At 35.9% G+C, this 23550-nt stretch overlaps 1 protein-coding gene across 1 annotated transcript in view; it reads left to right on the top strand.

Moving 5' to 3' along the window:
- The first annotated feature begins 653 nt into the window (after positions 1-653).
- LRP2 (LDL receptor related protein 2) overlaps positions 654-23550 on the top strand; it is a 125848-nt gene continuing 102951 nt past the window's right edge. The window contains exons 1-4 of the mRNA XM_062578454.1: positions 654-836; positions 17657-17764; positions 19995-20117; positions 23220-23336. Of these exons, the coding sequence (XP_062434438.1) occupies positions 743-836; positions 17657-17764; positions 19995-20117; positions 23220-23336 (442 nt within the window). The 5' untranslated portion in view covers positions 654-742. The remainder of the gene's footprint in view (positions 837-17656; positions 17765-19994; positions 20118-23219; positions 23337-23550) is intronic.

The raw sequence follows: 23550 nt of genomic DNA, 5'->3' as shown, positions 1-23550 counted from the left end.
GTATATGATTCCTGAAATGGCAGCAATACCTAAAACATAGGCAGACATTTCACATGTGCTACATGCACTGCTGGATGGTTAGAACTAGAGTAAGGTGTCTTCAACTGGTATCTTAAGCATTCGTAGCCAAAACATTTTTATCAAACTGATTGCATCTCCTGAGGAAGTGCAGAAATAAATTTCATCCCAACAGTTTTCCTCTAGCAATATTTGTAGGAGGAATACAAAAAAATGGAAGTTCAAAGCTTTATCCTATAGCTATACAAAAGTTTTTTTATGTGAAGTACTTGTAAGGCTCAGTTTTCAAATGCACTTTTTTTTGGTTCAAGCATGCCTTTGGGATGTGTTTCATTTGCAGTTTGAAATTCCCCTAGTCTACTCAAAATACAAAGTGTATACCAGCAGACTCATGTAAAATCACTGAAGTGCAGGGACTTGGAAGCATCTTGCCTTTCCTGCAAAGTGTAGAAGGAGGGGCAGAGGCAGCCTGTGGCTACAGGGCCTGGAGCAGTGCCTGATTCCCTTATGCTAGTTCCGGGGCTGCTGGGTATAAAGAGCTTTATGCAATGTCTGGAGGGTGGGAGTTTATAGAAAACGCGATGTCTCAACAGGCGAACACGCCTTTCTTCTGCAACTAGCAGGATAAGAAAAAGACACCAGGCTCCTTGTGTTGCTGCTGTGCAGATCAGCACCCCAGAGTTGAGCAGCAGGTTTCTGAAGGAGCTGGAACAACCCAGCCCAGATGGGACCTCACCATCGGATGGATGGAAGAGCAGCAACTGCTTGCAAAGTGCTTATATTATTCATTGCATGCATAATGCAGGCTAGTTGCCAAGGTAAGCACTATGCTCCAACCTTTCCTGAATGGGACCTGCTCACATTGTGAGGAGCACATCCCTGTCCTGGGGGCCTCTATGAGAAAAAGACTAAAGTACCTGAAAGTAGAGGGTTAATAGGGGAGCTGATTCAAGGGGCTCTTTCCAGTACTAAGGAGAAAGAGTTGGCTCTTTACAGGAGCCATTTGAAGTTGATTTCTGTTGAGGAAAAGGAAGCACTGCCTTTAAAAAGACTACAAAACCTGGCTGAGTCTTTTAAGTTCACTTCATCTTGGTTTTAAATTATCCCAGGATGTTTTTCTACGAACTTTTTTTCTGGTTGTACAAGACTGCAGGACATAAATGCTGCTAAATTTGGAGGGCAGCTTAGATTTTGCAGCTCCATGGTCTAAACTCATAGACAGTTTTATAGAGATATAAATGGGCAACTTTACTTGTGGTAAATACTGCTTTATTATCTCTGGATAAGGTACCCTGCAAAATAATAACTGCAGAGATTTCCTATTTTTTCCATTTTTTTCTGGGGATCCTTGTGCCCTCCTTGCTACTGAAGTGTGCATGTGATTTTGCAGACCAGAATTCACCTGTATTCCAAGAGCAAGTTTGGTAACTGCTAAAATTCTGTCTAAGGCTGTTTTTAATTAGGTGTGCACAAGTTACAGCACTTGCGTACAGACACGTTCTGCTTGTGTAGGGATATATGCTGTGGACAGGTTTGCACGCATCTTGGATGTGCGGTCATTTATGGGAGGCTATAAGAAAGAAACAGATGCTTAGTCTGTAGCACAATAAGCTTCCCTCAGTCAGTCTCAGACACAGATTTGAAGTTGAGAGAGGGAGAACTTTTTCTTTGGGCTTTGCTGTTGCTAGGCGACATTTGGGAGCATGTGACTGGCAGAGCAGGCTGAGCGCTGTGGCTGTGCTGCCTCCTCTGGTACTAATCTGGCTGCTGAGGATGGAGTGGCTCCAGTCCCTCTCCCTGGCATATAACAGCAGCCCGTCTCTTTCTGTCTTCCCCTCTTCACAAATTAATTGCCATGTAGTGAGCATGAAACCTTTCTTTTTGGAGTAAGAGTGGCTGAAATACATTTCCAGGGCCCTGCATATTGACCTGGCAGTCCTGCTTGATAGTGTCTGTGTATTTGCGTGTGTGTGTGTGTCTGTCTCTTACGTGTGCATTCAAATTGTTAATCTGCTTTCTTTGCTCAACTCTTAGTTTAAGCTCCTTAGACAGAATCAAGTAAGTAATTATACAGCAACTGCTGCTAGCAGCTCCCACTTAGGAGCTGGGAAATAGGAGATAGCTAATGTGCAGCAGGAGCCCTGCAAAAGCTGTAGCCAAGGAGGTCACACGGGGCAGAGAGTTAATCCTATGCACTATTATTTTACATTGGATTGGGTGGAAGCTGCAGTACTGTTTTAAAAGTAGTATTTTGGACACCTCCAAAACACATGACAGGATAAGGTGAGGAAAACTTAAACTAGAATCTGTAGGCAGTGGAAGTGCAAAACTTTTCCTCTGCTGGCTTTCTCCCCACCTCTCTTCCCAATCTACCCTCTCCTCCATAGTAGAGTAACTGTGCTAATGAAACAGGATAGTTTTAGTAATGGGGTGACTGATACTGGTAAAATCTCTGAATGGTAGTCTTGGCCACACTGTGATTGTTATATTGAAATATTTGATGTCTTTAAGTTCCAGCTCCTTGAATTTTAAGATCATGCCAGACTCTTGTTTCCCTTAAAAAAAAAAAAAAAAAGAAAAAAAAGAAAAGAAAAGGCAATAAGAGAATCTTGAACGCAAATTCAAGGGTCAAAATAAAAAGGATGGAGATGGTATTATCTTTTCTAATCCTCATTATTTTTAAAGCTGTTTCCAGAATGTTTTTGAACATCTGAGGTTGACAGTGTCTGCGTATTCCAGTATGAGCTGGATGTTTCTAGAAGTACTCTTTCACCTGAGCTCTGGCTCAAATGCTAGTATGATTATAATGTTATTTCTCTAATCTCAAATTTGCTGAAATTAAACATACCACTTATAAACTGAGTGAAAATACTGCTCTTGTAATTAGCAGTAGTGTAGGACCTGGTTCTGCAATCTTTACTCTATAGGCCTTGTTGCCTATGTATTAACTGTTACCAGAAAAGATTGCAAATGGAATCCAAAAAGCTACCTAATTAAGTGTAGTATCAGGAAAGCATTATGAGACTAATGTTAATGTTTATTTTGAGGAATATCAAAGCACTTCACACTCAAATGTAGTTATAAACCATAAGCACTGGATGGATGTTGTGCTCTCAGCAGTTTGCAGAGGGCAAGTGAGATCAATAGGGCAACTTTGCAGTTGAACAATGAGTTCTTTAATGTTTGGCAGGGCTTACCAGATCTGCATACTCTTACAGTATTCCATGTAGCATCTGTTATAAGCCTACTTTATCTAACATGGAAGGCCTGCTTTACTGTTTGTGATGAGGATTTAGCACCTGGGAGTGTTTGAAGTTTTTTTGTTCTTAATGGTTCAGTGCCAGGGGGACTTTTATAATATATATAATTTTTATATATATATGTAAAAAAAATATAAAATTATTCATAGAAACCTCTTGGGTTTTTTTTCTAAAAAAGAATCCTTCTCTTTAGACATGACATATTATCTACATTCTTTGCAAAACTACTATATTTAATATTTCTGTAACCTATATATTTTAGATCACGTAAATTTTCCTCCACTGTTGATTTTTGATGTCCCTTAGGTCTCTGGTGAGCTACTTTTAGTAGAGCTCATGTAAATCTTCCAGGAAACAAATGTATTAGTATTAAAATAATACTGATTATTTCATAAATTGTTAAATAATTTGATTTTGGTACTGTTTTTTATTAGCAATTATATTAAACTAGTACAAGCTACAAAGTATTGCCAGTATCACTTCTTTCAGGCTTTGACATACTTAAACTGACTTTGGGCTTTGCTACAAATAATTGCAAAGTAAGAAATTACTTTTGTAAGGCCAGGGCTTCCTGTGCTATGTAGTTTACAACAACATTTAAATTGCTGTTTGATTTTTTTTTTCTGTTTCTGGTAGATGCTTCTGAGGATCTTTTTATTTCTTTAGCACTCTTCATGTATGGTATCAAAGAAGACAGATTGTTTGGTGTAAATTGTGTGTGATCAATGGTTGTATATTTTGCATGTTGATAAATCATAATTTTGGTCTAAACTTCCAAATTCTAGGAAATGCAGCTAGAAGTGCAAGCATTTCTGTTGATGCTCCTTCTCATTACATACATAGTTAATTTTTTGAATTTTTGTATGCTACATAGAGTTAAGAGGCCAGAAGATGACAGCTAGGTTGATTTCTGATATCTATTTTATTGTTCCTTTTTCAGTAACTCATAGTCTACTGACTTTAAGGTTTCTGTGGTAGTCTTAACACGAGAAGATTTTTTTAAATGATTTTTTTTTTTAAGGAAGCTGATTCATCCATTCTGGTGAAACATAATTTGAACAGAAGATTTGCTGTAACACAGAAGCTGTTATATCAAATCTGATTTATATTTTAAATCTCTGCAATTATAAGTCATCAGTTTAAATCCAACTGAGGGCAATGGGACTAAAATTTGTTACCTTTAAAAGGTCTCTGTTAGTCTCTGAGAATGATTGGTATTCTAAGACTGAGTCTACATGATGTAAGGAGATCATGTATCAGAGATGACAATGAATGTTTGCATGACCTGAAGCCAGCGAATGAATAGGTATGATCAGTCCAAGTAGAGAAGAGCTACAGCAGCCATTATTCTTTCCAAACTGGCATGGAAAAACAGGCACTTCCAATAAATATTGCAATAATGCAATTTTCAAATTAATAATACAGTGCTTTTTACAGACACTGCCTTCAAGTCTACTTCATCTGTCCATGGGATGATATGTAGTGACATTGTTGTAGGCCACAAGACAGAGTCACTCCCTTGTGCAGAGCTGTACATGTTGAAATGACTGTGAGTCCCATCCAAAAGATTCTGCCCTGCGAAGAGCCACTGTTTGAAGATGTTGAATGAGGCTTTTCTTAGGGACAGAGGATTTGGGACTAATGAGAGGGGAGAAAGGAAAACGGGAATGAGTATACCAGTGCAGTCCTTGCTGACAGTATAATATATATAATATATATACTATATATAATATATATATATATATATAATATATATAATATATATATGTATAATATATATACTGCGCACAACCTATGGGCTGCAGTGTTTATCATGATCCTGCACTAGTGTAATTTTCCTGGTTTCCGTTGGTAATGTACTCAAATAATATCAAACACAAAACTCCCACTCAGTGTCTGTCTACCTGATTCTAAACTTCCTTCTTTCCTGGGCTTGAGAATTAAAAATACTTATCAGTGAAACACATAATCTTCTTAAATTTTAAAGAAAAAATATCGTATTTCTATGAACTGACAGCCATTACTTCAGAGTAGGATTCTTTTTAATGAGTAGCCCTCTTTTAATGCATCTCTTGAATTTTCTTAATAATTTACTCGTTCTGTAATACTGTTAAGCAAAGCATATCAGGAATTTGCTAAGTAATCAGCTAAAGTGAAGAGTGGGTCAACCCCCAAAATTTTAGTTAAAAATTGAAAGTAGTAGTTGGATGATACATGGTTAGATTTAGGTTCTTTGCCAACTGCTAGAATTACAGTAAATAATTAAGCTACAGGAGTCAAGACAGACAGAGACAGACCATCTAAGGAGATTTCAGGTAAGATAGTTGTGTGATATATGCAATGCTTCTATTTCCCTGTAAGACAAACCAAAACCTTCTTTCATATATTGAGCTGATTGGAAATCTGAGCAATGAAATCCCACTGTAATCCAGATTTACTTTCCATGTGTTTTGCAGGAAATGAGCGAAGATTCATTTAGGGGAAAGGTAGAATGCAATTTCATTAAAGCCTTTTAATTCTCTTCCATTTGGGCTGCCTGGATTGACATGAAATCAATCACTGTGTTTTGAGCTTCTCCCACTCTGTATGCCTTCTTGCACTGTTAAATTATTGCCAGATCAAAGCCTACAGGTGTTTGTTTTTATTTTCTCATTATTTAGGAGCAAACCTGAAGGTTTTCTGGCAAGATTTTTCTGTTAACCAAATATATATTTTTTTTGTTTAATTGCACAATATGCAGGCACGTTTTAGAGAGAGTTCCTTTTATCTCTGTGAGCATTGGATGAAATGCCATTCAGTTTTCTTTCCAAACCTTCTTTAGGTCTGAGAGCCTGTGAAAACTCTTCAGATAAACAAATGTCATGTAACTTGGAACCACATTGCAGTACCACTTTTTAAGCAGGAGTTGATAATTGTTTCTCACCTTTTAGAGTTCTGCTTAAGAAGTGCTGGAACAGTGTAACACTTGGGGTGTTTTAAAGGAAACTATGCTTTCTAAAAGATATTGTTGAAAAACATTAGAGGTCTCTTATAGTTAATGAAATTTATAATTTATATAAAGAGAAGTTGATGTTTTATTGTTGATTGGGTCACTGGCTAATTAGCTATGATAATCAGATCATTTAAGAAAGTTAGCTTCTTTTAATAGTTTATATTAAACCTGATAAATAAAGGCTTGTGCTGTTTTTCACGTTACTTAAAACTAAAATATATGGTTCTTCATGTAATTTAGTAATTATACTTTATTCTTAAAAATATGCATAATCATTTCTGGATGAAGACAGTGCAAGGGTTCTCCTCAGCCAGTGCAACTGGCTCTCCTAGCCCATGCAACTGCGTTAATTTCAAAGAAATTCCTCCTAAGTTGTACTGAGCTAAGGGAAGGAAAGACAGGATTCAGTCAGTGAAGTGAAGAGCAAACATCACTTTTTATAGCTTACCACTGTTGGAGATGCAGTTTGAAGTCCACTTTCTAATGATAATGTTAATTTTATTAACTGCTTTTTGCTCCCCTAACTCAGCACATTTTTTATAACAGTTTAAGAAAATTAAGTTTAATGGGTAAGCATGGAAATGTTTAATGGAATGGATAGTCTTTAGAGGATTCCACCAGCTTTTACTGTTGGTTTCAAGGCTTTTAATGTTTTCTTTGTTTTGCAATGCTTAAAGTAGATTAGAGATCTAAGGATCATTGTTATAAGTTTTGTTTTGAATTAATCAAATGTCATGTAAGAGTTATTTTTTTTACTTTATAAATTGTTATATTTTATGGTTTTGACGAGAATAAATTGCCTTTATTTAACACTGAAGAAACCGGAGCCTCAGTGGAAGGGCACTGTTTACAGCAGTGGCGTGTCTGACCAATTATTTTCTTGTACAAGTAGGTCCTGAATACTGTACCAGGCTGAATAGAGTTGAAGTATGGGGGTCCATTCCTATAAGAACCTTTTTGATGGGGATTGTAGGCATATGCTTGTGTGAGTGAAGGAGGACTGGGGTTCTGGCTGTGTTTTGTAGCATCTCTACAAATAACTGGTACCATACGCAAGATATCCAAAGAATTGATATGTTCATGTTTAGGGCTTGGGTAATGATTTTTGTATTCTGAAGCTGTTACGCACTGCAGCAAGTCAGATAAACATACTACAGAAAGTTTAGTTTAGTTTGACGAAACATAAGGCCTGCAGAACTGGACATCATACATAGATAAATAAGCCTCCCCAGGTCTGTCCAAAAGAAGGAAGTTTGCTGTAAAGTTCACATCAGTCAACAGCAGGGCTTTAGAAATGTGGGCATCTCTTGAATTTGTTCAAGGAAAACAGAGACTGAAGGACAAATAATTAAATTCAGTGAAGTAAAAAGCAGCATAATTTGAAGTAAGAGTGAGGTAAAAACTCCAACCTGAATAAGCTACTTCATCCATTCTAATATTTTACTGCTTATTAGGTAACACAAAACCCTTCCTCCCTGTTTTTTCTTTGGTTTCCAGAAGAAAAGAGGCTTTGGCAATCAATTCCTGTTTTTTATATATGCAGTAATTTTTGACTTGTTAGTCTATATAACATTTCTTATAGCAAAAATTCTCAGAGACTTAAATCTCTACCAATTTCATAAAGTATTAGAGATACACACACAAACTATTGCCCTGTTAAGGGAGAGATAGGCAAAACTTGATCATTGTACACTCCATGTGGGGTACCGACTGTTTGGCTAGTAAAGTACCAGATGTGGGTGCAGTCTCCTTGCTAGTAGACATTTTGAAAGACATTCACAGAAACTGTTGCTAGGAGGTAGGGATTACAGTTTAAAAGGTTGCAAATCTGTAGGCAAACCAGTGCCTGCAGTTCTGTGAGCAGTGGAACACATTTCCTCATATGGACATGTGTGTGACTGGCCCCTGTGTAACGTGGGAGGGATCCTAACTTTTTGTTCACTAGCTTCTGAAGAAAGTATGCAGTACGCAGTCCCTCTGTGCCCCTGTGTTCCCAAAGGTGCAGTAAGGGTGGGGCAGAGCGAAAGATCCTTCTTTCCTGCAGTGCTCCTCTGTGCGTGGAGAGGGGCTTGCTATAGCTAGCCAGTGTCAACTAAAGAATTACTTTGAATATTACGTCTATTTCTTTCATTTATCCTCTTCTGATGATTTCATTAGCAAGTTACATGTTGCATAGTAGTTTCCAGTCTATCAGTAAATATGCAAAAGAGATGTAAAAAATTTACTTGATTCCACTGTCACAAACTGGATTGAAAGGCTCTTATAGAGAGTGATTCCTGGCGCTGCAGTGACTCATCAGCTTTCTAGAGAGCATGACTGAGCTGGATGCAGCTCACCATCTCAGCATGGGGTTTAATTTTGAGAGCTAACAGCACATCTAGTATAAAAGCTATTGAAAAAAAAAATTACAGCTCTTAAAATGAGAATAGCTTCCTGAGAGGGTGGTTTTATCATCTGATACTGCATCTATCAGACTTTCTTACCTATACAGTACAGGTCATCGCTACGTTGTTTAATTGCTTTTTTTTTTTTTTTTTTTTTCATTTTCCATGCTCTATATAGTAAAAAAATACTTCCAACTCTTAAAATTTTGCTCAGCTGATTATATTCCCCCCACTCCTCCCCCTGTTCCCCAGTTGTTACTCTATAGCAGCTTTGGGACCATTAGCAAGATTCATTATGAAAATACCTGTGATACTTCCTTCTGTGAGTAGTTGGGGGTGTCTTTTACTTCTGTGTTTCCAAGTTCTTCTTCCTCCTTATGTCATTTGGTCAATGAGAACAGATTTTTGCATATTTAATGTGCCATTCAAAAAATTGAGACTCCTGAGTGATTAAGAAACACTTAGAAAAGTATGCTTCCTTAGAGATCCACAGTGTTTGCTTATCCAGCTAACACAATCACAACGGACTAATGTGGATTAAGATACCTAATGTCAAGACAACTGGTTAATGCTATCCAATTTATATATAATGTATCTGAAATATATTTTTATATTGTGGAGGGTAATATTTAAGTACTTCCAAGTATTAAATCGCTTGAATTTGGCCATACAGTTGTTATATAACATTATTAAAGTTTGTAAGAAAGGAGTACAAGTAATTTTTATTAGCCACCTTGGAAAATATTTTACATACACTGGGATTAAAAAAAGTGTCCAAATTAATGGCTGATTTTGGGAATCACTGAAAAATGGGAAATCTGACAGTGAATTACATGGAAGAGGGAGCATGGCCTGTTCAATGTAAAGAACATTTACTTTATCATTAGAAAGGAATATCACCTGTGTGTTAGAATTAGCCCTTGTTTAAAAGGATTATTTCTTATTTCTGTCCTAATTTGGGACTAAAAAGATAGAAAAAGCAAGCTTGCTGCTTTTTAAAAAGTGTATGAGTTGAAACAAGTTTATAAAGGAACTGTTATTTTTGTTAATTTGCCTACAGTCCTGTGTGATGGTAAAAATACGTAATATGGCTATTTGTGGGTATATATGATAAAAATGGTCATGATTTTAATTTAAGATTTCTTTTTTACATTTAAGGTTAGTGTGAACAATTTTAGTATATTGCATACCATTACAGATGTTCCAGTTTTTATTTTTTCTAGTTATCACTTTTAAATTGATAATGTAGAGACCACAGTGACTTTGTTCTGAATACAGAACTGAAAAAAAAAAGATATTTTAAAATTTGAGTTTTATTTTTGGTAAGAGACTCATATATGACCTATTGGAAAATTAGGAGCTTATTCTTTTCATTATTAGTTCATTTTATACTTGAAAAACAGAAAATTAAGTCAATTTTTTAAAAATGAATTTATAAACTGTTTCTGTTTTTATCAGGGTGCTTGCATTTGTTGCTTTTTCAATTAAAAAAGCTAAAGTTAGGCAGAGAGGATGAGGATTATGAGTATCTTTACGTTGCTAGGAGGCATTTACAGTGTCATTCCTTTGAACTTGATGTCTGCAGGAGACCTGGACGTTTTTTTCTTTGCAGGAAGGCTTTCCTGCTTAGTTTCAGTGGATTAAAATCTGAATTTCTTTAATTCTTGGATTTATGTAGAGGCATTAGCAGAAACAAATCTATAGTCCTTTTATGACTGTATTACAGCTGAAAACCCTTCCTCCCCCTAATAGTTTAACATAGAATACTGTAATTTTAAGATTTTTTAGAAGGAGTTTGCATGTGAGCATTATTAAAATGAGCTCTAGTGCAGTAGATTTGAGTTGAGCAACGATTTGAGTTGGTAAGTATCATCTGTATGTCCAAGAATTTACAGACACAAAGTGCAAAATACACTTTTGGAATCCAAGATGTATTCATGTGGATTTTGTGCTATTACTTTTTCTGATTTACATCAGAGGAGACTCCTTTCTTCAGGATTAGACTCCCTTTTTTTTTTGCACTGAGTAAACATTGCTTCTTTGCAAATGGTTTTGGAAGAGAAACTGTAAAAATCTGAAGTTGCAGTAAAGCGTGGATTTCTAAGTCCATACTGAAAGATCATGCTGATAAATTGAAAGTATATATGTTCAATTTTGTTATTGAATTTTAAGGTATTTCTTATTGAAAATAAATTAGTATAAATTTTAAAAACTAGGGTATTGGGATCATCTCTGACAATCAAGACCCATTTAGCACAACTTCTGATACCCATTGTTCCACTGAAATCAAGATGTGGTGTAATCACAAGATCTGCTCCTGTGAATGTGGAATATTTAGCTCATTTATTTGAGATGGAAATAGTTTCTGCATATCCAGATGGGCGTGGAGAAAGAAACAAAGACAAAACTTAATTCTTCATTCTATTATCATTCCTCTCACCCTTCTGATATCATCTCCATTTATAATCCAATGATATTTAAAATTCTACATATGAGTGGATTTCGAGGGAGAGGGTCAGGGCTAGAAGCAGCATTTTCTGCAGTTTGGTGGGAAACAGCTATTTTAATATTGCCATCAATGGGTTTCTACTGAATTTTGGGGAAGTTGTGTAATTAGCATTTGGAAGCCAAGTCTCTTGGCCCAGTTAATGTCAGTGGAGAACCAAATCTGTTATGTTTCAAGTTCAGTCTTTTTTTTTTTTTTCTGTAACACAATCTGTATGATTTGTATTCCGGAAAGTTTTCTAAGTATCTGCATCTTTGCTTGGAACCTAGGGAAGTGCATAATAAAACAATCAGATTAAAAAAAAACAAAGTGCTTTTCCACAAACATCACAAAATTAAATTAAGCAACCTGTTGCCACATGCTGTTGTGGCATTCAAAAGTATATATGGATTCAAAATCAGAGTAAACCAGTTTGTGAAGGATAGTGCAGTGGTTATTGTTAAACATACCAGTGTGAATGGAGTCACTGGCTAGGAATGCTTTCACCATGAATTGCTCAAAGGTTGGAGGGCCTTCTTCTATAGGAGGGATCAGCGCATAAATATCCCTAGTAAATACCCCAACAAAATTCTGTGTACCTCTTGTGCACCAGGACTTCCTGGAGTGCTCCTGCAGCCCAGTAGAATATGTGATGGTGAAAGGAGGAGCAAGACTGTTTGGCCTTTGCTTATTGACACTGGGGCATCCAGGTGAGTTCCAGTGCCCACCGTTTTTATGCTGCAAACTCTCCAGGGTATGACCCTTCTTTTTGTTAGACTGTTTGTACAGGGACAGTTACAAAGGGTCCCTGATAATCTACTGAGTCTGTAGATTCTATTAAGTATTAAGTTTTCAGGCAGTTTGCAGAATAAAGAAAGACTGAAATTACAGAATTAAATATTACCTTAAGGTAAAAATGTAGAATTTAACACAAATCTATCAGACTCCATTCCATTTTTCTTTATAGTTTAATTAATCTTTGTGCATTTTTCTGTCATTACTATTAACAGAATATTACTTTTCAGTATTACGGGATGTTTTACAAAAATAAGCAAATGTCTTTGCTGAATTATGGATTTTCTTCTTTCTTTGTATGTGTGGGGGAACCGAGATGGAATTTACAAAGGTTCAACTTCACCTCCCTGAGCATTCCAAAATCTGAAGTTGTTTGAAGTGTAATTAAGCTAGGCAAAAAATATGACATCAAAGTGTACGAAAGCACAGGTATATCTCTGGAATTCTACCTGCAGAACCACTGGAGTGGGCTGTATTTGTGCATGTTTTATTTGGAGGCAGGATGGAAACAAAGAATACCCTTTGTTAGAAGGCAGAAAGAGAGAAAAGAAAATTTGTCACTTTTTTGTGTACGTGAAATTTATATGGAAGAGGCTTCTAACGTACAGTTATTAGCATTTGCTTTGAAAAACTGCAGATTTTTGTATAAATGTAAATGTAAAACTGCTTAGTGGAAAAAACACTGCCTTGGAGAACTTTACCCTTTTAAATGTAAAAAGTCTGTTTTGAGAGGTGATTCCTGAAATGCAAAGCATTTACAGTTTAAGTTGCATTTTTAAGTTGAGAGTTTGAGAATGGTAAAATCTATCCTGAGTTTAAAAATTTCTTCATTACTCTAAATCTTTCATTCAACCTTAACCGTTAAAAAAGTGTTTATAGTTCACAAAGAAGTTGTAAGCATGGAGAAAAAAGTACTGGATGATTTTTTTTGGCCTGTTCTGTATGGTCAGAATAGACAGTGATGATACCCTTAAAATCTGTGGATGACACGACGTTAATTCAAAAGATGTGAGATCAAAAGTTAAAGTATGAAGGACTTCAAGGTTAAATTGGCAGGTGGAGAAATGTATGAAAGGAAACTGAAAAGATTAGAACTGTTTAGAGAGAAATTGAATATGAGGAATCTAAAGTAATATACTGAATAAATAAGGCAGTATTCATTTCTATTAAGAGCTGAATGCAAAATTTTGTTTTTAATATAAGATGATTGAATTAAGCTTTAGTACTCAATCTAAATATTTATACACAACTGTATTAGAGCAAGTGAAGCACAGAGAGGATTGAGAGGGCATAATGGACTGCATTTCTGTTGTAAAATGCAACTCTGTGAATTAAAATCATTGTACTGTGAAATGCCTTAAGCTATTAACTTCTCTTTCTTCTGACGATGTTCCATATGACTTAGTGTGACATTCATTAGCGACGTGAAAGTTGACTAGCATCCTGTGATGGCTGTGGAGTTTGGCAGTAGCTGAATTTAGGATACTTTATTCCATGCAGTGATCATTGGGCATAGTTCTCATATACTACACCAGTGTAAATTTTCTGTAACAATTAAGGACAAGTGAATCTGTGCAGGTTTACACAGATTTAAATAGTATCGGACATAGTTGCACTTGTCTTGCGGAACACAAGGTAATTATATTGAATACTGCATGTATTACATGGAAGTTATATTATCCTCTTTGGTAAGAGATGCATTTGTTTTTAATAACAAATTAAAAGCTAAAAATTCTGTTTAGTTAGTTTTTTTTCCTCAGTCTTTACTCTGATAGAATCAACCTTATGTTGCTTTATTGCAGTAGAAAATGACTGCCTGGCATAATCCATGTGCAAGTAGCTTAATCTGAGCCGGTAATATTAGCTGCCTTGTACCTAAGTAAACTTCACCTAAATAAACTGTGAAACCTAGTCATACGCTCAGAAGTGTCTTACATGAGAATCCTAGATACAGCCACAGAAGGTGCAGTAACAGAACTAGCAAAAAGCCAAGAGATAGCAAATACAGCAAGAAGTTTAGGAATAGTGCTCTGGGATATATTTTTCCAGTGAGTATTCTAATATTTGTTCTGCATTCTTCAGTACTAGTCTGATGTATATTAAAGATGACATTGTAAATTTATTTTTTTCCCTTGGTGTTTTCCTGAATATTGAACAATTGAAACAGATGTTTTTCATTAAAAATTCTTTTTTGTTAATGACTAGAGAGTGCTTTTTTATATATGTTCTGCTGTGTTTCATAGGTTCTGTCATATATCTTTCTAGTCTGTATTTTAGTGATGTTTTCATCACAATAGAAGACTAAAAAAGAATTATAGTAAAAATAAAGCAAAACAAAAAATCAACCCTCTCTTTTTCTTTAACTTTCAAAAGGCGTCTAGATACTTTCTATTAGCAAATTTTAAACATGAGAAGATTAAACTTTAATTTTTTCATGTTTTGTTTTTAAACTCAGTGGTTATTTCCTGCAGGAATCCTGCTAACAAGATTCTGTTTGCCTGAAAGAGGTGTCTGGTTTTATCAGCATCTGTCAGAGTAAATCAGAATTTCTACGGAAATTAGCTCATTAGTATTAATTTTTGGCAATGTCTGACTGATTCATGAACTACTTGCCATTTAAAAAAAAATTACTTACTGAAAGCAAATTGTTCCATAAGATTTCTAATTACTAATCCTTCAGTGAATCCAGACTTCAAATAATGGCAATAAACACAAGTAGTAGTAATAAACAACTGTCTTCTGACAGTTCCTTCTTTTTCCTGAAAGCCAGGTGCTGCGAGCTCACGTTTCATAGCATATACCAATAGTCCTTTTGGACTCATTCTGCCTCTGTGGGTACTAGTCAGTGTAATGCCTGCAAGATATTTTCTTAAATTAATACCATTTAAAATGGATAATTAAATTCATAGCAAATAAATCACAAGTCATCAAATCTCGTAAGTTTGTAGTACTTGTTTTTAGCAGAACATGTATGTTTCCATTTTGAGTAAATGATGTCTGTAGGTGTCTGTAGTAACAAGCATGGTTATTGCTGTTACTGCTGACTTGGTTATTTTTCTTTCATTATGCATATTTCTACTGGGTAAATGTAGCAATAGATTTTGCAATCATGCATTTTACCTCTGGTTACTTTCTGCTTTATAGAAGTCAGAATTATTTTTCAATCACAGTTGGTGATTAAAACTTTGGTGAGAAGTGCCTTTGAAACTGCAGATCACTTCTTCTATTTTACTTAGCTTCAAAGATTGTTACTTTAATGAATTAGCATCATTATTTGCTATGTAGTTTCCTTTGTTCTAAAGATAATATAAAAGTGATCCATGAAGCATCTTTTTTTTTTTTTTTTTTTTGTTGTTGTTGTTGTTCTTGTTGTAAAGGCATTTCAGAGCTTCTTGCCTTCAGTTATAAGTAAGTGTGGAAGATTACATTTGAAAAGACTAATGTCATTATTAAATGAATTATACAGCAGGTCTGCAATGAATTGTATATATGGACATTTATACAGCACTTAACTATATGTAGATCTGACCAACTTGAGCTGTAATTCTGAAAGTATTACAGTGTAGGAGAATGGGATGCTTTGTAGATATTCTGTTAAAATTGAGTTATTTCTTATAGTGTACAAAGGCTTCTATGTTTATAATGCTTTCTAAAGAGTTTATCAGTGTTATCACCTCATTTTTTAATACTATAATGATACGTTTAAATGTAATAACTTAGTATAAGATAGGCAAAATAGTGTGGTACATAGCGTTCAAAAATATTTTTGACTTATTTGCAAATAATAATAGCAATTATAGTGTAATTATTTCACGTGTTGCTTGTTCAGACACATCTTTTTCATTAGAAACTAAATCCTGTGGATGTTGATTTAATTCTCTATTGTAACTTCTTTTTAAATAAGTGGCTATGAGTATTCCTGTTGTTTTGAGAAGCAATAATCTACTAAATTAAATGTGTAAACAGATCTAGTTTTTACTTTACATAGTAATTCCAATTGATAAATGATGTTACATGTGTTGTGTTTATTAGAGCTTTAACTGGTAATCTCATATGGAAATGTTGCTTTGTAGGGTAGAATTCAGTGAAAAGGCCTGGGATTCCAGAGTGAACTTGTACATTCCTTCAGGGCATTTTTGCAAGGGAGGTTGTTGTGTTTCAAAGGTAGTTGATAAGAGACCTGCACCACCAACCCCAGACCTGCACCACCAACCACCATCATGCATTAGTCTATAGAAGGTATTTGGGTGAACATACTCCTGTACCACTCCGTACCACCATTTATTCAAGTGAAATTTTTGACCATTTGCAGGATACATTATAAATCAGGATGTCACTACCAGACAATCAGATTTGAACATTCCTTGCATAAAATAGCTTGCTTATATCCCTTAGGAATATATCACTTAACTGTGTTTATGTGACAGTGTTGATATGCCTGGATTTTACATGAAAGTTAGGGTAGCATGTTATTTATGTCATCATGAATTCAAAAGTAGGTGATTGAGCTTTATATATGCTGAGGTTATCTTCACTGGATAAGTCTCAGAATAATTGAAAGATATGGTTTTATTGTATGGTTATTAATTAAAACAGGAAATAATTTTTTTTTTCTTCAGAGTTAAGCAGTAGCAAAGCCCCAGTTTATTTCAGTGTTCCCTGCTCTGAGGTGCTGACAAGAGATTACATGAAACAGAACTGTATTGAACCTAATTATGCTATAGCTCATTGTTTTGGGAACCCATAAAACCGTTCACTCCCTTTTTATGAGGCTGTAGTCACAATGAAAGACTGTAAATGGTGCATTTTCTCTCTCCTATGGGACTAGGAATTTCATTAGAGGTGTCTAATAAAGGCGTGATCCAGCTGCATTTACACCTGGCAATGAAAACTTCTTTATCAGGTCTTAATCCTTTGTAGGTCAAGCAGGAGGGAATGACAGCAAGCTGGCCTTTGATTAGCCGTAAATGTCTGAAAGCTTAATTTCTTTTAACATTATTTGATATTCAAATACTGAATCAATACATGCTTTCCTCTACTTCACAGGAGAGACTCTTATATACTAAGGAATTATTAAAAAACAAAAAACAAAACAAGACAAAAAGACCCCCAAACCATACTGAGTTTTCCATACTTTCAAGCAGGTCACCAATATGGGGGTGCTAAAACAGAATTTCTACATCAGCAGAAGGGATTACCTTTTTTTTCTTCTTTGTAAATCCTCAGACACTCTGGGGAAGACTAATGTTTAACCCTTAAGGAAAAACATTCCCTACTTTTATTTAAGTCTGTACGGTCTGTAAACTTAAAATGGATATATTTCTGATAAATAGGTTTCTGTTGTATAAGTGTCTCTCAAAGAGACTGTTTTTTTTTTAACTGTTGCCCTTTTTTTAGATAATATATAACTATTAAAATTAGTGGCAACTTTATAGAGTTTTTTGGGGACTATTCTGTAAGATTTGGAGATGGTCTTTCTTTTTTGGTTGACTGGGTATATAGATATGTAAGCAATGTATAATTTGGCCCAATGCTTTTTCTATAGATATATATATTTATCTTCATAGGTTTTTTGTATGTATATATTATCACCATATCTTTTTCCTCCCTTTCCATGTGACAAGGTAATAGGTAAATTACAGATATTTGACAGAAATGCACTCCAGTGCCTGTTTTGATATGCTGGCACTGCTAACCTGCCTGTTACTGTGTTTTATCACAGGATGTGAGCGTGGGCAGTTTCGCTGTGGAAATGGTCGCTGTATTCCAGGAGACTGGAGGTGTGATGGGGCCAGAGACTGCTCAGATGATACAGATGAAGCTGGTTGTCGTAAGTGAAACAACTCTAGAGCAACCTTTGTATAATGTGAGAAATGCTTAGATCCCAATGTGCTCAGCTGCATCTGTGGTACAATAAGGAAGTGAAAGAGGGAGCAAAATCCTAATTACTTGAGATGAATGCAGAATCTGTTTGAGTCATGTCTCTTGTGAGCATTGGGTTTGGGTGGTTAGGAAATCAAGTAGGGCTCAACTTCTAAATGACTTTGTTAGCCTTCTCTTCAAAGTCTGAGTGTCTAATAACACTGTTTATTCTGGTGGCTAGGGAACTAGGTCCTAAATGGGTTTAGAAACGTGTTGTATATCATTGTTGCAGTGATGCTGAATATTGGATGTTCATACGGTGACCACCAGTATCACTTAAGCTCTAAAATTCATGTCTTTGAGACCACAGACAACAAGCCGTCCTGCAGCTCATGTAGAGCCTTGGTTAGTTGTTTAGAGTGGTGGTGTTATCCTCTGTGCCAGCAGCTCAGGGAGAGCAGTCACATTCAGATGGGTTATAGTATCCATTCACAAAGATTCTCAAAATCTGAATGTTAAGACATTCTGAAAATGAAGAAATTCCATCTACGGTCTGTTTTCAGAAATCTGCCTTCATTTTACTATCTGCATTACAGTGTTCTTTGAGGTTTTGTGGGCTATTGTAACTGTCAGGCCATTCATGGCCAGTTTTTGCCCCTCAGCTGTGTGGAGTGAAAAAGACTAATTTATATTGGTTCTTCTTATGCTAGATTGTTTCTTTTCTGCTTGACCCCTGCAGAAATTGGAGGTCATTCCTTTAGCCTGGTAGGTTGATTTGTTGCTTAAGAGTTTAGTCAGTTCTGCAAACCAGTGTAGTTCTGGATGAAGAATGCCTTAAACTCAGATTAAAAAATAGTTTCCTACAACTTCTATAACTTTCAGTTAATTCTGGACTGGAACAAGAAAGAAAGAGTAGGGCTTTGAACAGTGAGTAATATCCCATTGACTATGAAAACTAAAAAACCTGACACTTACTACATTTGTTGTAATTAACAAATGATGATGTTGAGTTGTTCTCATTTTCATATATGATATCAGTTAGGAGGATGAAAATGAAACTTTTCAGTTTTGGTCAGTTAATTGGTTTTTAAAAAACAAAATATTAATGTGCCATAGGGAGTGGGGAATGTAAATATCTAAGAAGATTGATTTAGCCATTAAAAAGTGTCCTGTGTTTAAAATTATATTACAATATTGTTCTTTGATACTTGAAAAAGGAATCAACAAATTGTGCGTGAAGTGCATCTGTTGTATGCGTTTCATTTTGTCCCTTTAAGTGCTTTACCTCTAATACAATTTTGTTCCTTCCAACTCTTAAGTCTATAAAGCACTTCTAATTTCTCCTTTGAAAGCTTTGTTTATGTTGATGGTTGTTATGTTGATGCTCACATTTTGTTCTATGAGCACAAGGTGTTTCTAGTTGACTTACAGCACAGCAGAGGCCAAATTCATGATCTCGAGAAAAAAATCATTAAGATCACAGTCCTGTCTACTGAACTGTGTTGTGCTAGTGATTCTTCTCAGGATTATTAACTAGGGATGGAGCAGGCTATAACACAGTTAGTTTCAAGCATTTATTTTGGCCTTTCAGGCTAATGGCTCCCTATCATTAGGCTATTTGAAAAGTCCACAGCAGAGCTGGAATAACATCAGATTGTTCAGACCTTACCCTCACTTCTGCCTCATGAATCCATGGATCAGAATCATGAGCTTGTTTTAAAAGATCTTATTCCTGTCTTTTGTGCAAGAGCAATAACACCAGGAATGAAACACCTGGGGAGGTGTGAGGGGAATTGAACAAACTACTGGGAAGCTAGGGAAACTAGCTTGAATCTATATGTATATGAATAAAAAGAGATATTTCTAGAGGATTCTTCTCTTGCTCTGACCTTCTTTCTAGAGGACCTTGTCTTTTTCCATGGTAAAGTACAAAACTGAAGATTCATACTTAGGAGTTCACTAAACTGACTTTAGCCTTTGGTCATCCTTCTCCCTCCCTCCCCCCCCCATCTGTCCATTTCCTTTGGTTTGTCAAATGCTTCATGTATTCAGTGGAAGTTAGGCAGTTGACACCTGAACCTTAAGGCTTATCTTCTTCTTCTCTCTCTCTCTCTCTTTTTTCTTTTTCTTTTTAGCTTTTTTGAAAGCCCTTTCCCAAATGGCTGTGAAATAACAATCTTTTCCCTTGCTTATACTAGCACAACCAACATGCGAGGCAAATCAGTTTCAGTGTCAGAATGATGGTGAATGCATCCCGCAGTCATGGGTTTGTGATGATGAGGAAGACTGTGAAGATGGCTCAGATGAGCATCAACAATGCCGTAAGTATTTAAGACCTAATGTTATACCAACTTTGTGAAGTAAGAGGTTATTCATGCAGCAACATATTAATAACATACAGAAACAAGCCTGCTGTAAGTACAGCTTTTACCGGAGGAGTCTCTTTAAGGTATAGTTTCTAGAAGTGAAATACTCTGAAATCTGAAATAAATAAAACATAATGTATATACCTGAGTATGCATCTCCAGATCTTGGAATCAAGTTACTGATGTCTCACTTAAAGAAAAATAGAAAAAAAGATATCTAAGTAATCCCCTTGATTCCAGGGAGGTTCACAGATTTAAGTTTTGGAAGAACTTCACTCACAGACCAAGTGTATACTTTTAGATCTTTTTAGTATTTGTTTCCACTGAAGTTGGAAAAATGAAACTAAGGTGAATTACCTTTTGTTCCCCTCTTCCTGTAAGTGAGTGTCAGCACAATCACTGGTTATGTGTTAACTAAGGAATCTGCAGATATAAAAAGCAAAATGAACAACAACTCTGAGTTGACTTTTGAACTAGGTCGTTGTAACTTACCATAGTTCTCCATGTATTCATTAATCATGGGTGTTATGGAAAGCCTCTTTCAGGAAATACACAGTGGCATCATACTACTGCTGCTATTTTTGAGCCATCTGCTGGTATTTGCCTTTTTTCTAAAGGGACTTTTATATCTCTGTACTTGGTGATCCTAGTAGAGCTTTCCATTTTTGAAATTTTAGAATTTTTTCCTGAGAGCCAGCTGGGTGACGGTACTGAGATTCATGCATGCAAAAGAAGAGAAATATATTTTACTTTATTCCCTTTCTTTCTTTCTTTCTTTTTTTTTTTTTTTTTCCTAATGAGACTAGTACCCCAATAACTGGGCTTTGGGAACACCACTGACAGCAAAAGGAGTAGAGAGCCTTTGCAGAGTAGCAGAACAGGTGCCAGCATATAGACTGGGATGATGTTTAGATATAGCATGAGTCTGAAAGAAACAAAAATGCAAATGACAGAAGGGAGGAAAAGTTAGTGGCAAAATCACCCTTCAGTTATGTCTTTAAAGACTCAACTGATTTGTCTTGACTAGAATGCATAATGTTAATTATGCACCCAAAATTTCCATAAAATAAGTGGAATCAAAGTGGAATTATGCAGTTTTGTTTTCCACTGATACTGTTGTCACAGGAAGAGATACCAACAAAATAGTTCTTCATCCTCTATTAGTTATGAATGGAAAATATGCCTGTTGGTGTGTTGAGGTCCTGGCTGTATTGAAAAGTAGGGCCTTATCTCCAACTCAGCTGTGTTTACTTCGTGGCAATCTAGATGATTTCTTGTTAATGTGTGATATACTTGGGTAGTTGTCCAAATAACTTACAGTTTGTGATAGTTTTGTCCCAGCAAGCAAATAATACAGAAAACTTTGAGAATTGGTAATTTAAATCTTTTAGGCAAAACAATTACAAGGAGATACTTTTTAACCTAGAGGTAATTTTTCTCCTAGATCTCTCATGATTGTTCCTGGCGCTTCCACTTTCAGTGCTAATAGAACTTCATTTTAATGGCAAAATTGGAATTCCATTTTAGTTTTTAATTTAGTGAAATATATTCTAGTATAAGGAAGAGGATGAAAGTTTCCTCTTAGAAACTAGGCGATATCTGAGGAAATTACTTTTTGATAAGATTCAGTACTGTGTTTATTGATGATAAATAGCCTCTTTTTTCTCTACCTGGAGAATGTAGAACAATAAGCAGACTATACTGAAGATAAAACCTTAAAAGATATTTTTAACAGTGAACCAGAATCAATCTCATATCCTTTCAGCTGAAACTCAGTGAAGAGATACGTTCAAAGGAGCTTGCTTAATGTGCTGTAACCACTAATGGTTGTTCCACCTAGAGGTCTACATTACGACAATTTCAAAGCACTTCCCCCAAATGCTTCTTTTTAGACGTTAGATTCTCAGCACTAGTTGTCTCATTCTAAAGATCCACTTCTACTTTGTCACAGTCCTTGCTAAAGTTCACATAGGCAGTGATTGTTGCAGGGAGCTGGGAAGCATTTAGTGACTTTTTGCACGTGGACATTTGTTCTAAAATGTGGTTTGTGGGAGACTTGAATTGATAACTTTAGATCCCATAGTGTCTTGCTACTCGATATTCCTAATATCTGGCACCTGATTCTAAAAAATCATTCAAGAAACATAAACAAAGCAGCAATCTGTTTATATGCTTTATTTTCTTCACCCTACAAAATATAAATTCACTGGTATCTGCAGTTCAATATAACACTATTAAAAATGCTGAAAAGTATAATGCAGTGTTAGTGTAAAATGGGTTTAGATTTCATAATTCATTAAGCTTATTTAAAATTCTGTATTGCCGTTGTATGTGTAAAGGCTGTGTAGTAGGCACGGATGTGAGAGGATCCAGTGGTGTTTGTGGAAGGCTCTCTCTCCATTGCTTCCTCTCTCTCGAATCCCACCAAGGCCGTTGTTGAACAGTATGGTAAAATTTGCTTTAGGGTTCCTAGCATCTGATTGAAAGTGCCAGGACCACATGACAGTATGTGCTGATACTGTGTACACATTGTATCTGCTTAGGTTCAGAATGTTTTCTTCATATATTACTTGTCTCCCAACAGCTAGCATAAAGCCAATAGGATTGCTGTGTCATATAATCTGGCTAAATAACAGAAGTGCCATCATAAATGCATGCCTGATCTAGATCAGATTTTCCCTCTTGTCTATTGACTGAGGAAATAATGCCTGGTATTGAGGCCTTATGTTATATTAAGTCCAAAAGAGGTAGGGGAGCTCTGAAAAAGGGCATAAAGGAAGTTCTACAGGACCTTTGTATGGTTTTCTTAGCCCCTGTAGTGGGGCAGAACAGTGGCCTTGCAGGGTACAGGAGGCCTAATAGAGTTATATTGTCTGACATCTACTTGTCAAGTATTCTTTAATCTTCCTGAAAACACAAAGGTACAGGAGGAGAAAGTTCTATGTTAATATTTGTGAGGAGGACTGAGTAATTAAGAAAGAAGATGACAAAAAGTGGTTTTCTTGTGTAAAAAATCTTGGTTGATGGAAAACTTCATTGAGTACCTGTTTTTTGCAGCGGGAAGGACGTGCTCAAGTCAGCAGTTCACGTGTTTGAATGGACAATGTATCCCAAGTTCATACAGGTGTGATCGAGTAAAGGACTGCACTGATGGAACAGATGAAAGAGACTGCCGTAAGTCTTAGCTCTTAGCACTAGATCTGGTTTCATTTCATCTCCCCATGGCATTTTAATCAATTTGTAAGATTAAAGGGCTTGTTGATGGACAAAATGACCACAATATGTTTCTTGTTATTGCAGTTTCATTGCAGATTCTTTTATGTATTAGAGCTGATGTTCTGATACAATTTCACTATTGCAGTACTCAAATGCAAACTGCTGCCATGGG

The sequence above is a fragment of the Rhea pennata genome, chromosome 6 (genome assembly GCF_028389875.1).
Source record: "Rhea pennata isolate bPtePen1 chromosome 6, bPtePen1.pri, whole genome shotgun sequence".
NCBI classification, from domain to species: domain Eukaryota; kingdom Metazoa; phylum Chordata; class Aves; order Rheiformes; family Rheidae; genus Rhea; species Rhea pennata.
The sequence above is the reverse complement of the archived record's forward strand: the minus strand, read 5'-3'. Positions and strand labels throughout refer to the sequence as shown.